Genomic DNA, 13804 nt, shown 5'->3' on the forward strand with positions numbered 1-13804 from the left:
TCCTAGAGGGTTGGCACCTACCTACCTTACTCTTCCCGGCATACCAAGCGTTTAGCTTTAGTGCCTGACACAGAAAGGATTCAAATTTCTTATTAAGCTGAATAAATGTGACCGGTGATAGGCAACCTAGTTCCCTGGTTTAAGCCTATTAGACCCACATAACAAACTATTGAAATCTGTTCATGGATTAATCTTCTCAACTGGACTCCTCAAGTGCAGGGATCTTGTCTTTCTCTCACCAGCTTGATAAGTCCCTTAGCTGTTGAAATTAAAAATGTTAAAGAAAAAAAATACGAGAAATCTACAAGATATAACATGATTAGGTTGCTGGACAGGCATAAAATACTAATATTAAAGCTAGGTGAGGGGCTTCCCTGGTGGCGCAGTGGTTAAGAGTCTGCCTGTCGATTCAGGGCACATGGGTTCGTGCCCCAGTCCGGGAGGATCGCGCATGCCGCGGAGCGGCTGGGCCCGTGAGCGATGGTCGCTGAGCCTGCGCGTCCGGAGCCTGTGCTCCGCAACGGGAGGGGCCGCAGCAGTGAGGGGCCCGCGTACCGCCAAAAAAAAAAAAAGCTAGGTGAGGATTCCAACTTCTAGAGCATCAATCGAGCTTCTCCGCTCAGGTTGCCTCGGCAACTTGGAAGAGCGCCCGCCTCCGGCCCCGCCCACCGCCCCGCTCTTCACCCGCCTCCCAGGCCCCTTACTTCCGATCCGGGACCTGGAGTCCTGCTGTCTCTGCCTGTGCCTGTCTGCCTGACTGAAAATACAGAAGAAAATAACTGCAATTAGAAGAATATGCATTCCAAACGATCTTGTTTCAGAGATATACATGCAAAAGCAGTAGCTATCTGTAACTTGTAGGCTCCGCCCAGCGTGAGGATCTGGGCCCGATTTTTCAGGCAGTGCCTTGGACAACAGCAACCTTGGAGGACCCCAGCGTGCCGAAGGAGACGTGGGCCTGAGTGGGGCTAGACGCCGCAGAGGAAGTGGGGCTGCTGGACAGAGTTGGCGTGCCGTTTGTGTCCAGACCGGCTGCACCATGTAAGTGTTTGCTTTCCACCCGCCCCAGTCCCCGGTCCGGCTGCCCGACCTTAACTCTCCCGCTTTCTTCCACAGGTCGAAGGTTTCCTTTAAGATCACACTGACGTCGGACCCGCGGCTGCCGTACAAAGTGTGAGTAGCTCGGTCGCGGGGCGGGGTGGGGGGGGGTCGCTATGGGCTTGGCGATATGAGCCTTCCCCGCAGCTTCCACACCAGCGGTCCGCGTTCCTTTCCTCCCCGGAGCTTCCCACGTCCCACTCGAACTGAGATATCCTATAAGTGTCAGCTTGCCCAGGCGCGGGGCTGTGCGGGTATGTGTGCTGGGAACGTTGCTGGTGATTTGCGCTCTCTCTTTGGGGGCTGATGGAGCGGGAGGACGTGTGGACGGGGCTCTGGTGATTTGCTGGCGTCCTTAAAACAGTCTCAGTCTGCTCGTGATGAGAAAGGCCTTTCACCACTTTGACCAGCTGTTAGAGGAAGTAAGGGAAAGCATCCCAGTCCAGGTTCCGAAATTACTAGAACAGTCAGGTTCCTGATACTCGTTGAGTGTGACTCACTCGATAGTTGGGCTTCACAAAGTAGAGAGATTACTCCCTCTCTCATCTTTAATTTTACCCTTTACATTGGATTGTTTTCATCAACCTGTAAGTTGGCTCTAGAAAAAAAATAAGAAGGAGGGAGGGAGAAAGATAAAGTAGTAGAGCAGCATCGGTATCTATGAGCGCCTGGAACGTGGTACCAGTTCACTCAGTATGTGTTGACTGAATGAATTTAGCAGCACACTTCTAGTTCAGTGTGTGTATAGTTGTATGTATGGATAATTTGTGTATGGGTGTGTGTATATAAAATAGACATAACACATGTATGGGTGTGTCAGGGTAATTACGTTATGTTTCCTATTCAAAGTAATGGTATCTAGTATTTGAGTACTAGTAAAAGCAGCTCTGAGATTTGTGGGAAAACATGCTTTAACTTTTTAAGGCCACTTTTCACTTGTCAGGCAGGTAAATACATACTTCGATAGAGAAATGTTCCTTGAGTTGCTACTAGTTGAATTCTAAGAAAGATGTTTCAGTCCTGGATTTATTCGGGGGAATATCCGGGTTTTTATTGTTTGTTTTGTTTTTTTGTTCGTTGATAGATTCCCTGTTGGTATTGCTACTTGGTTATAGAAATGTTGAAATCAAACATTCTCTTTCATATACAGGATGCGTTAAAAAAACACCTTTGACTCTTTCAGTCTAATTCCAGTGTTTCCAGTCTTACTCCCCACCTCTTCCCCCTCACCCCACCTCCGGCTACTCACCACCACCATCACTTAATCAAAGTTTCAGCCATCTTGTTCCCAAAATGACAAGCAAGTCGTTTTGGATCCTCCCTGTCTGGCACACGTTCTCTTGTGTGCTTCTAATGTAGTTTCCTGACGACCACTTCCTGACAACATCCTTTAATGATCAAAATTTCACCTCTGAGACAATTTCTGTGATGATCTAGGGAGTTCATTTCACCCTTCCCTAGTGTCCTATAGAAACTTTGTTTTTATTCTTTATAATAACACTTGTCAAGTTATGCCCTAGTTCTGTTTATGTGAAATATTTATTTAAAAAAACAAATTTTGCCGGTAATTTACTTTAAAAGTTCATTTTAATATGCAGGATAGTTCCTCTTTTTTCAAAACACCGATATAATGTAAGCGTAAGTTTTACAAAATGATGTGAGGGGCAAACACAAGAGCTTCAAATCTAGGTAAGGTTTCTAGAGTTGCAGTAACTCCCAGTCCCTCTGCGATTTTCTGCCAATTAGAACATGCACTAAAATATGTTTTTATTTTCTGTTTTATTGGATTTTCTTTGGACAGTCTCACCAATTTAATATGCAGATAGAAACTTATGTTAATGAATATCAACATGGCATTTAATTATATGATACAAGGACATTTCCAGTCTCTAGTCCAAAAGTGAATTGAAACTGCAAACTTTTAGAAGTTCTCCTCTAGAGTTTTAGGACAGTGAGTCTCAGGTTCTAAACTATAAATAAACTACAGAAATACTTGCAAAGTACTGTTCCCAGCTTTGTAAACTTTTACATTGCCAGTTTATTAGATACTTTTTAATCAAATGGCTATCCTTTAGAATTTTGTTTTTCTCTCTTTTTATTCCATATAAAAAAGGAAAGGGGAAAAAATGACATCTCTTTTCACTCTCCAGCAGTATTCGGGGGGAGTGGACTCGGGCAGCTGAGAAATCTATTAACACTTTCCTTACTGAAAGTCACTGTAATGTGCTGTGTCAGATATAATGATTTTTATATTCAGCACTAGATCTGTAGACTAAGTGAGGGGATGGTACATATACCTGACGGTGCTACATAGTAGTTGGTATTAAGTCGTTAGAGAGCAATACAGTGGTGACAAATAGAGAAGTTTCAAAGAGAAATGTTAGCTTTCCCTACTTTGAAAGAGGATTTGATCTTTAATCATTGTAATTTATTTTACATTGGGACTCTTATTTATCTTATTTAACTTATTTCTGTGTCTTTGAGTGCTTTCTTAAGGTATAATGTCAATTATTTTTGAGTGTTTAAGTTGGGAAATTGATGCGGATTGACTGTTTATTGGCGCTCTTTAATATACTTGCCACTGTACAGGTCAGTTAACAAAATCACACGTCACTCTCTGAAATGTTTGTATTGAGTGAGCCCATTTTCAAATGACATAAAGGTGGAATATCACTTAACATTTTGCCATAGTAAATATACTCATTTTCATCAACTTGGACTACTATTTTAGACTTGATGATTGGAAGTTCACAGAAAGCTTCCTGAAAAGACTTACGATCTGACGATGCTTCCCAGGTAGCCTCTTCTTCTAATGAAAATGATCGCATTCTTGCATGGGATGAACTGGAGGCGGCAAAGTGTACTGAAGACTGAGGAGAGATTCAGCTTTTTGAAATCCATCTCTAGAAACAAGAAGCAACCTACACGCTAGACCTCTTTGTATCAAAGTATGAAGCATGTACAAATCCACACCTATGTAGGTTATTCATTTTCACATGGAGCTGAGGGCACCATCTCAGCAATAAGGCTAATAATTGCTTTCTTTTTTGGTAGAGTTAATGAGCATAGTATGCAATCATAATAGCCAACCTCAGACTCAAAAGACAGCTTTGTCAGTAGCCGAAATAAGTAACAAAGGACCTAAAAAAAAAACTCAGCCTTTTAAAAGATTCTTTTTAATTCTTGCAGACTCAGTGTTCCTGAAAGTACACCTTTTACAGCAGTCTTAAAGTTTGCAGCAGAAGAAGTAAGTATAGAAATTGGAACAACCTGTAGAGAGTGCAGTTTAGTGATGTGTCTCAAAAATCTGCATGCATCTTGACCCACCACTGCCACATGGGTTCATTACTAGGTTTACGCTGTCAAAAAGTTAAGCCTCACTTATAGATAAAAGTAGAGTGAAAGTTGAGACTCACCGATAAAAGAATGACTTAAACAAATTGACACATCTATTTAATGTAAGCATTGAAAATTATAAGGACAATTTTTATTGAAATTGAAAAGATAGTGATGATATGTCAATTTTTAAAAAAACATTATATCACACTGTAATCTGTATGCCTGTGTTTTTACTAGCTTTGATTCTAGAAGTACAATTTTATTATAATATTTATCTTATTTTTCAAATTTTCTCTATAAAGCATGTGGACTGTCAGTAAAATTTATTGTTTTTAAAAGTGTTTTTAAAGATACGTTTGGGTTTCTGTTTTTAAGAAATAAAATTCTTTCATCAGAATTTTTTATCAGAGGCATCTGTAAAGTAACTCTTTGGACTTGACAATAAGAAGAGAAACTTGGTCTGGTGGAAGTGACCTGAAAATGTGATTTAGGAGACTTAGCATTCCTCTTTTAACTGTGTCATTAGTTATCTGTTTGACGTGGGGCCAGCCCACGAATTTCTTCCTTAAATTTCTTAATGTGTAAAATGGGAATAGTTAATGCCTTCCCTTCCTACCCGATTAAGTGATTTTGTGTAAAAATATGATAGCATTACTAACATTTTGTGAAGTTAAAGGTGCAGTGCAGGTACAGAGTAACCCAACTCAGAATATTTCGTTCGAAATCTTACAGGTTTACAGTCACAGAAAAAAATTCAGTAATTAAATAAATAAGAAACCAGCTTAATCCATAGTCCGGCCCTGTACTTAAGGAATTAATGGAAAATCAGCCAGCCCATCAGTGCTTCCGGCTCCTTATAGACTATTGTCAGGGACCACCACCATCGCTCATCACTCGTTCAGAGTTAAACTGAAAAGTGGTATCACTTGCTTTATTGTCAGTTTGGATCTATCCTTCATGCAGAAAGAATAACTAAAAAGAGGTGGGGAACAAATCTGAACCCAGCATCATTACTTTTTGTTACACAGATCACTTGGTTGAAATACTCCTGGTTTGTGGCCTAGCAGGTTCCACAGATTCCAATTTAAGAAGTAGATCTCTTCAAGCTATAATTAATATTTATTATTAAAATTTGTAATTATTTTATAGGGTGTCCTTTTACAAGGCAAAGGCATTGTTGTGATCTGGGTCTTCTAGTAAAGCTTGTGAAAATCCTAACAGATGTGCAACAGAAAATGAACAAACTTCACACAACCACATGTATTGATTAAGGTTTTAGTGTACCTTTTAATTATAATGAGTCACGAGTGTTACACACTTAGAAAGGATATAGCTTTAAGGCAGCAGTGAGAAGGCCTTTCACAAGATGACATTGTAGACTCTTTCAGTAAGGATAAGATTTGACTTAAGAAACCAGAAGTCTATGGATATAAATCCCTAGTAAAATTCTCTTAATAAAAAATAAAATCCCCCAGCATATGACTGGGAATTAATTTAACTAAAGAATGAGCTGTCAAAGCCTGAAAGAGCCTCTTAACATCCTAAATTATAAGACATATGGGATGTGAGATAGAAATGAATGACAACTGAGGAACATAAAGTGCACTTTGCATCTGGGAAAAAACTTGTCAGTACTGTAGAAAGAAGTGGTAGTTACTGTATGTACATCACTGCTAATGCTTCCCCAGATGTCAGTTTAACCATCGCTGCTACGTGCTGGAAAAGGAAGAAATTATGTCTGCAGTTGCTTTTGATTTTTAATGTCACAAAATATGTTACCCCTAAGAAAACGCATAGCTTATCTTAAAATGGACATAACAGCATAACAGATAGAAACTTTGTCATATTCAAGTTTTAGAAATCTGAAATTGCCTATAATTAATTTAGGTGTTGGATAAAATTTTAATAAGTATTACAGCCTCTATAAAAACTTTTGAAGTATTTTTAAATTTATTAAAGTGCATTTTGAAGTTACTTTAAATTAGGTTTATTTAAAAATTTTTAAACTTTAAAAGGACATTTACGCTTAAGAATGTGCCATATGAACAGTAAAATTATTTGCTTTTTAGGTACATAAGCCTGTAACAAGTAATTGTTCTTATTAAGTTAAGTTCTTATTTTAAAACTTGGCTGTTCAATTCATAAATTAAAATAAGCTTTTAGTTGTTTTTCTCAACTATGATACGTGACCACTAAATACCGAGAGCAGCATTTCCTGGAGAGAGTGTTTTCCCCAGACCACCAGAACCACCAAAAAAAAAAAAAAAAAACCATTAAAAACTGGGATCAGTGGCCCAAAAGTATGGGAAACACATTATTGACTATTTTTTTGCCTGGAGTTAAATAAACTATATTAGCCTCATATTAAAGGATTTTGAAAAGACTAGTAGTTTAACTTAATGTTTTCCAAACTTATTTAATCACAAAACTCAACTGTAATATTTATAAAGTTAGTCCATGACATAGAAGTGCTTAATTAATATTTGTTGGAAGAATGAACTATGAGGACATGAACACACTTTGACAAATACTGGTCTCTGGAGCATTAAGAGGAGAATTCTACCTTTTAGCTACTAATAAGTTCCATACCACATTTCATTGATTGAGAAAGCTCTTCTTTTTACATCTCAGTGGAGTCTTCCTGTCATGCTTGGCCATGTGGCAGTCACATAATTGTGTAGCTGACATCACCTACTTGTACTTAGAGGTATCTCCTGGTGGCATAATTGGACTGTTGCAATCCCACGAGATTTAAGTCAGCAAATCATTTCAGGAGAACTTGAGGAAGGAATATGAGCCTTGGTTGGCCTCCCATTAAACACAAGAGAGCATTTGTTTGAACTTACTATTTCCACAAAGAAATTTGAGGGATATTCTAAGCGGTTGCTTTGCTTTTATTTTTGCTTATGTCTGAGCATTATATATGACAAAAGTAAATCATATCTAAGTCTGAAAGAGTAAACATTGGGTCATAGATTCATTGACAGTGTTTTTCTTTTTTTGTAGTGCATAAAAAAGATGCATTTTACAATGTGTGGTGTCCTAGATACAATGAAATGCAGTATTTAGAGAACAGTGTTGTCCTTTAAAGATAAAGCAAGTTATAGTATTCTTTGATGATGTTACTTATCCTAAAAGATAAATCACGTTTTAGAATTATAGAGTTGATTATATGTACCCCATCCTTGCTAACCATCTTTCATAGTTAATATTATATGTATATATGTATTTTTTATCTTTTACTCCCTTTTAGTTTAAAGTTCCTGCAGCAACAAGTGCAATTATTACCAATGGTAAGAATTCATTTTAAAACTATGTATTAACTTTGAGTTATAGAAATTGTTTAAAAGAAACCAAATTAGTTAAAATTGACTTAAATATAAAAGGCTAAAACATATATCAAAATAAATGATATACTTAATTGTAAACACTAAGTCAAGGTTATTGTTCATAATTGTCTCTTCAGTTTTTTTGTGCTTTTGTTATATAGTACAGCACTTTATAATATCTTGTGTCCTTATAACTTCGTAACAAATTATTATTTAAAATAACTTGTCATTTTATTTTAAAAGGGGTTTTGGGGTTTTTTTTTAATAAGTTATATTGGTAAATGCCTTTAGAATATAGGAAGCTAAGCAGGAATGTACCTTTGCTATACCTTGTTATTGCTTTCCTGATAAACAATTTCTTATAGACTGCAATAATGAGGATTTTATCCAGTTAGATATATAAATTAAATTCTGAATATCTTAGGATACTACTAATAATTAAGTTTAATAGAAATAGCCCTATGAGAAAATGCTGAAACAAGATGAGGAATAAAGATTGCAGGGAATGCTTATTATCTTTCAAGAATACAAAGTAATATTCACAGGTACTGGTGAGTGGTTCGTGATTAGTTAAGATAGACTAAAAGAAGGTAGCTTTTTTTTTTAATGTTTTATTTATTTTATTTATTTATTTTTGGCTATGTTGGATCTTTGCTGCTGCGCGCGGGCTTTCTCGAGTTGCAGTGAGCAGGGGCTACTCTTCATTGCGGTGCGCAGGCTTCTCATTGTGGTGGCTTTTCTTGTTGCGGAGCATGGGCTCTAGGCACACGGGCTTCAGCAGTTGTGGCTCGCAGGCTCAGTAGTTGTGGCGCGCGGGCTTAGTTGCTCCGTGGCATGTGGGATCTTCCCGGACCAGGGCTCGAACCTGTGTCCCCTGCATTGGCAGACAGATTCTTAACCACTGCACCACCAGGGAAGCCCAAGAAGGTGGCTTTAATGTGCAGTAAGTAGTATGATTTAGTTTAGATATGACGGAATTTCTCATTCTGAAACATTCTGCATGCTGTCACGTTGAAGTGTGTCTGTGTTTAGATGAAAACTATCTTACTCTTCTGGAAAGTTCTAAATTCACAAATGAATAGCTATTGGGAAAGTGCTTTGTAAACTTTTGTCAAGTGTCGGTGGAACTTACATCACTACGTGGGCTCTCCAGCCTTAGGAGTTGATGCCTCAGAGCAATATTAAATGATTAATGACATACCTAAGGTGTTTTGGCTTTATTTTTCACTGGATGTGGCAAAATAGTATAAAAAACTATCTTCTTTGTAAAACTTACCAGGATCATTGTGTTGACAGATGTTCTTGTCTAATCCAGCAATATGTGTGAATACATAATAGTGAGAGATTTCAACAGATAACTCACCTGACAGATTGTCATTCGTGTTCTCAGTACAACTGTTTGGCTTATGCCTGTGTACACAGCAGCACTTTTTTGGCACAGTTCTTCTTGTTACTATTAAAGCCTTTTAGCTTTAGAAATAACTTAAGATGATTTTACAACTTATTTTCTAGATGGAATAGGAATAAATCCTGCACAGACGGCTGGTGAGTATCTATCTGAAATCCATGGAGGTGTGGTGAGGCTACATTTATCAATTGATACTGAATGTTTAATTCATTCTAATTAGACTTGATAGGATTTAACCAAGGTAATAGTTGATTTTTAGGGATTGTATAGCAGTCTTTACCTATGTGTGTAAGTACTTTGTTTCTTTCTATGTATCAGTTATGTATGCTTTTGGCTACCTGACCAAGAAGCTTTAAAGGTATTTGATACATGTAACAAAAAGTCTGAAGATTGTGCTCTTATGGGAATAATGATTTTGAACTACGTCATAAGGTAGTTGTGAGGTAGTACATGTAAAGTGCTTAAAAGTTTGCATTATTTATAGTAAGCATTCAATAAGTGCTGGCTATTATTATTTTAAAGAAGTACAGTCATTTAACTTTCACGGGGCCTAGTCTACACTCAGAGTTTCAAGCTGTTAACATTATACAGTGCTAAATATTGATGTCCTAACAAGCAGGAAGGGTAAAAGTAAACTTTTAAACAGGCAGTTGTATATTTGTGTTAGATGTACCTTCCCTAAGCATGATTTAATATAATGTAACCTCAGTCTTGAGGCTATTTTTTGAGAATCATAAGGCATTTTGTTGTATAGATGCCTTTAAACTTAGGTTTAAAGGTTTTGCTTTTCCTACTCTAGAAATGCTTGGTAGTTATATTAATTTGAATTACTGCTTACTCTGACATGTCGCCTGTTGGATTACCCTATAAAATTGAATTGTGGGCATCACGAGGTGTGAAGAAAATCTCAGCAGGCAACGCAGACCCAAAGTAGGTCAGGGTTTCTAAACTTCTGTCACTTGGGGTAGATTTAGATTTATTATTTTTCCTGCCCCTCGGTATTTTATTGTATATTAAAGTGAGTATTGATGGTTAAATTACCTTATGTTTTATTTGATGATTGGTTTTGGTAGTAGTTCTTTGGGTCGTGTTCTTATTTAAAGTTTTCAAACATTTGTTGGGTTGTGAAGATGTGAGGGGTAGGCACAAGACTTAAGCCTGGACTGGGGTTCTAATGATCTTTGAGCTTTGTACCTACTTGACACTCCTTTGTTTCTTTTACATAATAATTGTTGAAATGTTAAGATAGTGTGTCATTTTTTAAATACCTAACTTTTTGTTTTGTTTGTTTGTATAGGAAATGTTTTTCTAAAGCATGGTTCAGAACTGCGAATAATTCCTAGAGATCGTGTTGGAAGTTGTTAATATCTGCTGCTTGGAACATAAAATCCCCTTCCAGAATAAATATTGGTATTGTTATTGTTGTAAAATTGGAATCAGGCATTTGAAATCCTATGAAGACACCAGTAGTTGATGAAGTAATGAAAGGTGACTGTCTATCCCTTCTTGTTATTCACACTCTTCACATGAACAGGGGCGGCTTCTGCGTTGAGGGTCTCATCACCACAGAAGATCACATTACTACCTCACAGTACACACAGGTAGTTCATTGGGGGTAAATGGATTATCCAACTGTGTCTTGTAACTGGAGGATACTTCTGATCGTTCTTTCTGAGAACATTTGGAAAATTAAAATTTACTGAATCTTCCTATTTGTCTTTGAGTTAATAATGTAAAAAGATTATCAATCCATACGTGGCAGTTTGCTTGAGAGCATCTGACCTGCAGACACAAAAATAGTTGAATTCTTCATTAATATCGTTTATGATAAAGGATCACATCAATGAATAACTATCTTTTTATCATTTAGCTTGTTTTGAAACTTCAGACTTCTTGAGTTCTTATAAATTTTAATTTAAAAATCAAAGAGCCAAAAATTGGATTTTCGATCTAGCCCCTTACATGTAACATTGGTATCCCACGCCAAAGAGTTTAATTGAGACTAAAATAGAAGCATCAGTTGCTGAATTATGCATTCCTTTATTGATCTCTTTTTTTAAAAAAACCTTTAAAACAGGAATCCTCAAGAAGCCATCTTTTTGAGGATAATATATTTAAATAGTGTCCAGGGAGAAAGTATTATCGTAAAGAGGATCTGACATTCACAACAGACCTCAAGGAGATGCTAATTGAAATGCTCACTAATTCTACTTACTGAAGACCCAACATTTAAGGAAGTGGGAAGATTAGTTACTGGAGTGAATAAGAAGCTCGGAAAGGAAGATGGGGAAGCCCAGATGACCAGGCTTCTAGTAAGAAGGAAAGAAACGAAAAGGGGAGCAGAAAGCTGTAACGAGTGTCACAGAAAAGGCCAAACTGGGTAGACAGAACTGCAGAGGCCATGTTGGGAAGAACTGCAAGGAAAATAAAATACTTGACATTGCTATAAGGAGCAGAAGGCAATCAGAGAAAGCAAAGCCTAGGCCTTGTCAACATACAGATTTCAGAATTCCCCGTAGAGAACCTAAAGAATGATACGCATAAGGGAAGATTTGGTTTGCCCTTAGAGAGGACATCAGTATCTGTGCACATCTTGGAAGGCGAAACGAAGGCTCGTAGTGATTGAAAACCAGTGCTTGACTTGCTGTATTCTGGATGGTAAGCTCTGGAGGCAGGCCTGGTGTCTGTCTTGCTCTTTCTAGGCCTGAAAATGTAGGCCTTCAATGAATATGTGTAGAATTATTCATGAATAAAGTATTTCTAAGACCAGTTTTTATCCAAGTGTGCATAGGCTCTAGGTTCATTGGGAAAAAAATAATGCAACAGAATCAGTATCTGAAGAGTAATATTGGTTAAGTTTAAGGAAGTAACTAGATATTGTTCATATATTTGACAAATGAACAGCAGGATTCTGAATTGTAAAGGGAAAAAAAATTGTGCTGAGGTAGTATGTTGCTAGTGTTTGGGGAATTTTTTATTTTTATAAACAGTCTGACGCTTAAAGACTCCTGGTCTTTAACAACATTAAGCCTCAGTTAACCAGAAATTTATACCCAGTTTTCTGCATTTTTTTGTTTTATTTAGATTTCCCCCATTCTGTTGCTAGCACAAAATTCTGCCTAATTTGTTACATTAATAAGTTTTATGATGTCTTCTACCATAATTTGTTTAATATTTTTGTTCTTTGGTTGGAAAATTGTATTGCAGTAAGGTCTTAAAAATATTTTCTTAAAGAACTAGTCGTTTTGTTATTAAATAAATGTGATCTGTAACTTCTTTGTGCAGAATGTTTTGAAGTGTTGTATTTAGTTTAAATGCTTTATTGGTACTCTTGTGAAAATACATTTTCTTATACCATAAACCATATTGTCTACTCTTATTATTAGTGTTTAATTACCACACCTGTTGAGCCAGTATATAACAAATGTAGCCAAAAAAAAAAAAAAAGGCAAAAATGATTAATGGCTATAGGTCTTAGAAATGAATATATATTTCCAAATGCCAGTCCATTTGGAAAAAAATTCAAGTTACAGTGTCTATAGTAAGTGTTCAGGTTGGTGGGTCCTAAATAAACCTGGGGTGATTATCAGAATCACCTTGGAAATTATAAATACAGATTTCTGGAAGCCATCCCTAAAGTTCTTACTCATTAAATCTGGAATGATGTATAAGAATTTCTGTTTATAAAAGCAGTCCTGATGATTTCTGCTTTGCAGCTCAGTTTGAGAATTAATGATAGCTTTTCACTTTGTAGATGAACAAAATGCAGTGTAAGGGGTCAGAGTAACTAGAATATGTTCTAGAATCTTGGGAAGTGTACATCCCACTGCTTGTTCCTCCAGTAGCTAAGTGCAGAGATTCTATAACAGTCTCTCTCACTCACTGGTAGTAAAGCCTCCTTTTAAAGTGTTCCACGTCCAATAGTTTTTTGGATATTTTATTTCTTAAGATTAGTTATTTGAAAGAAAAGCCAGTGGGAAGAAAACTCAGTCCAATTTAAGCTCCCCGGTTCCCAAATTAAGACATTAAAAATACCCACCATGTCTTTACCCAAAGACCTAGAAATATTTGTAACTTGAAAGCATTTATGTACTGTAACGGAGCACTTATAAATTAACTGACCAAATATTAGTGTTCCCAAGGCTATTTATAAACTGCATATTACATATGTAAATCATATATATGTGTATGTATACATATATCTATTTTATGTCTTTACCTATGGAATTGGTATATATATATATACACACATAATTTATATATGTAACTCATCTAAAAATGTATTGCACAAATATGTATTGAATATGAATACACAGTTTCAATATGTATTGAACATCAAATATTTTGATATTTACTTTCACATGTCTCATTCTTCACAACAATGCCAAATTATTCCCATTTTCCTGAAGAAGGAAGAGGCTTAAAGAGGTTGAGATTTAAGATTTGACTCCTTGTTTGACTTTGGAACTCTCCATATCATACTGGGAGAATTTTTCAGTATCTTTTCATAATATACTAGATCTATATTGAATTATAAATTTAAAAATATAAGAGAAATGTGTCAGGCCTAAATTCTCTTTTCAGAGTACCAAATATGTGTGTAATCATGAATGGCATTACTTACTAATGG

The 13804-nt window shown here is 36.6% G+C and overlaps 1 protein-coding gene across 2 annotated transcripts; it reads left to right on the forward strand.

Moving 5' to 3' along the window:
* Positions 1 to 851: 851 nt before the first annotated feature.
* On the forward strand, positions 852 to 12526 carry UFM1 (ubiquitin fold modifier 1). 2 transcript variants are annotated; one of them, XR_014013676.1, is made up of 7 exons: positions 852 to 1041; positions 1117 to 1173; positions 4288 to 4345; positions 7691 to 7730; positions 9279 to 9311; positions 10472 to 10662; positions 11252 to 12526. XR_014013676.1 is itself a non-coding variant. In XM_081215152.1 (6 exons), coding segments are annotated over exons 1-6 (258 nt in total). In that variant the 5' UTR covers positions 853 to 1039; the 3' UTR covers positions 10540 to 10883. The 2 variants fall into 2 exon arrangements, 1 of the variants encoding a protein (XP_081071278.1); XM_081215152.1 differs by lacking the exon at positions 11252 to 12526 and having other exon boundaries at positions 853 to 1041; positions 10472 to 10883.
* The last annotated feature ends 1278 nt before the right edge of the window (positions 12527 to 13804 follow it).

The sequence above is a fragment of the Mesoplodon bidens genome (genome assembly GCF_964165515.1).
Source record: "Mesoplodon bidens genome assembly, chromosome: 17".
Classification (NCBI taxonomy): domain Eukaryota; kingdom Metazoa; phylum Chordata; class Mammalia; order Artiodactyla; family Ziphiidae; genus Mesoplodon; species Mesoplodon bidens.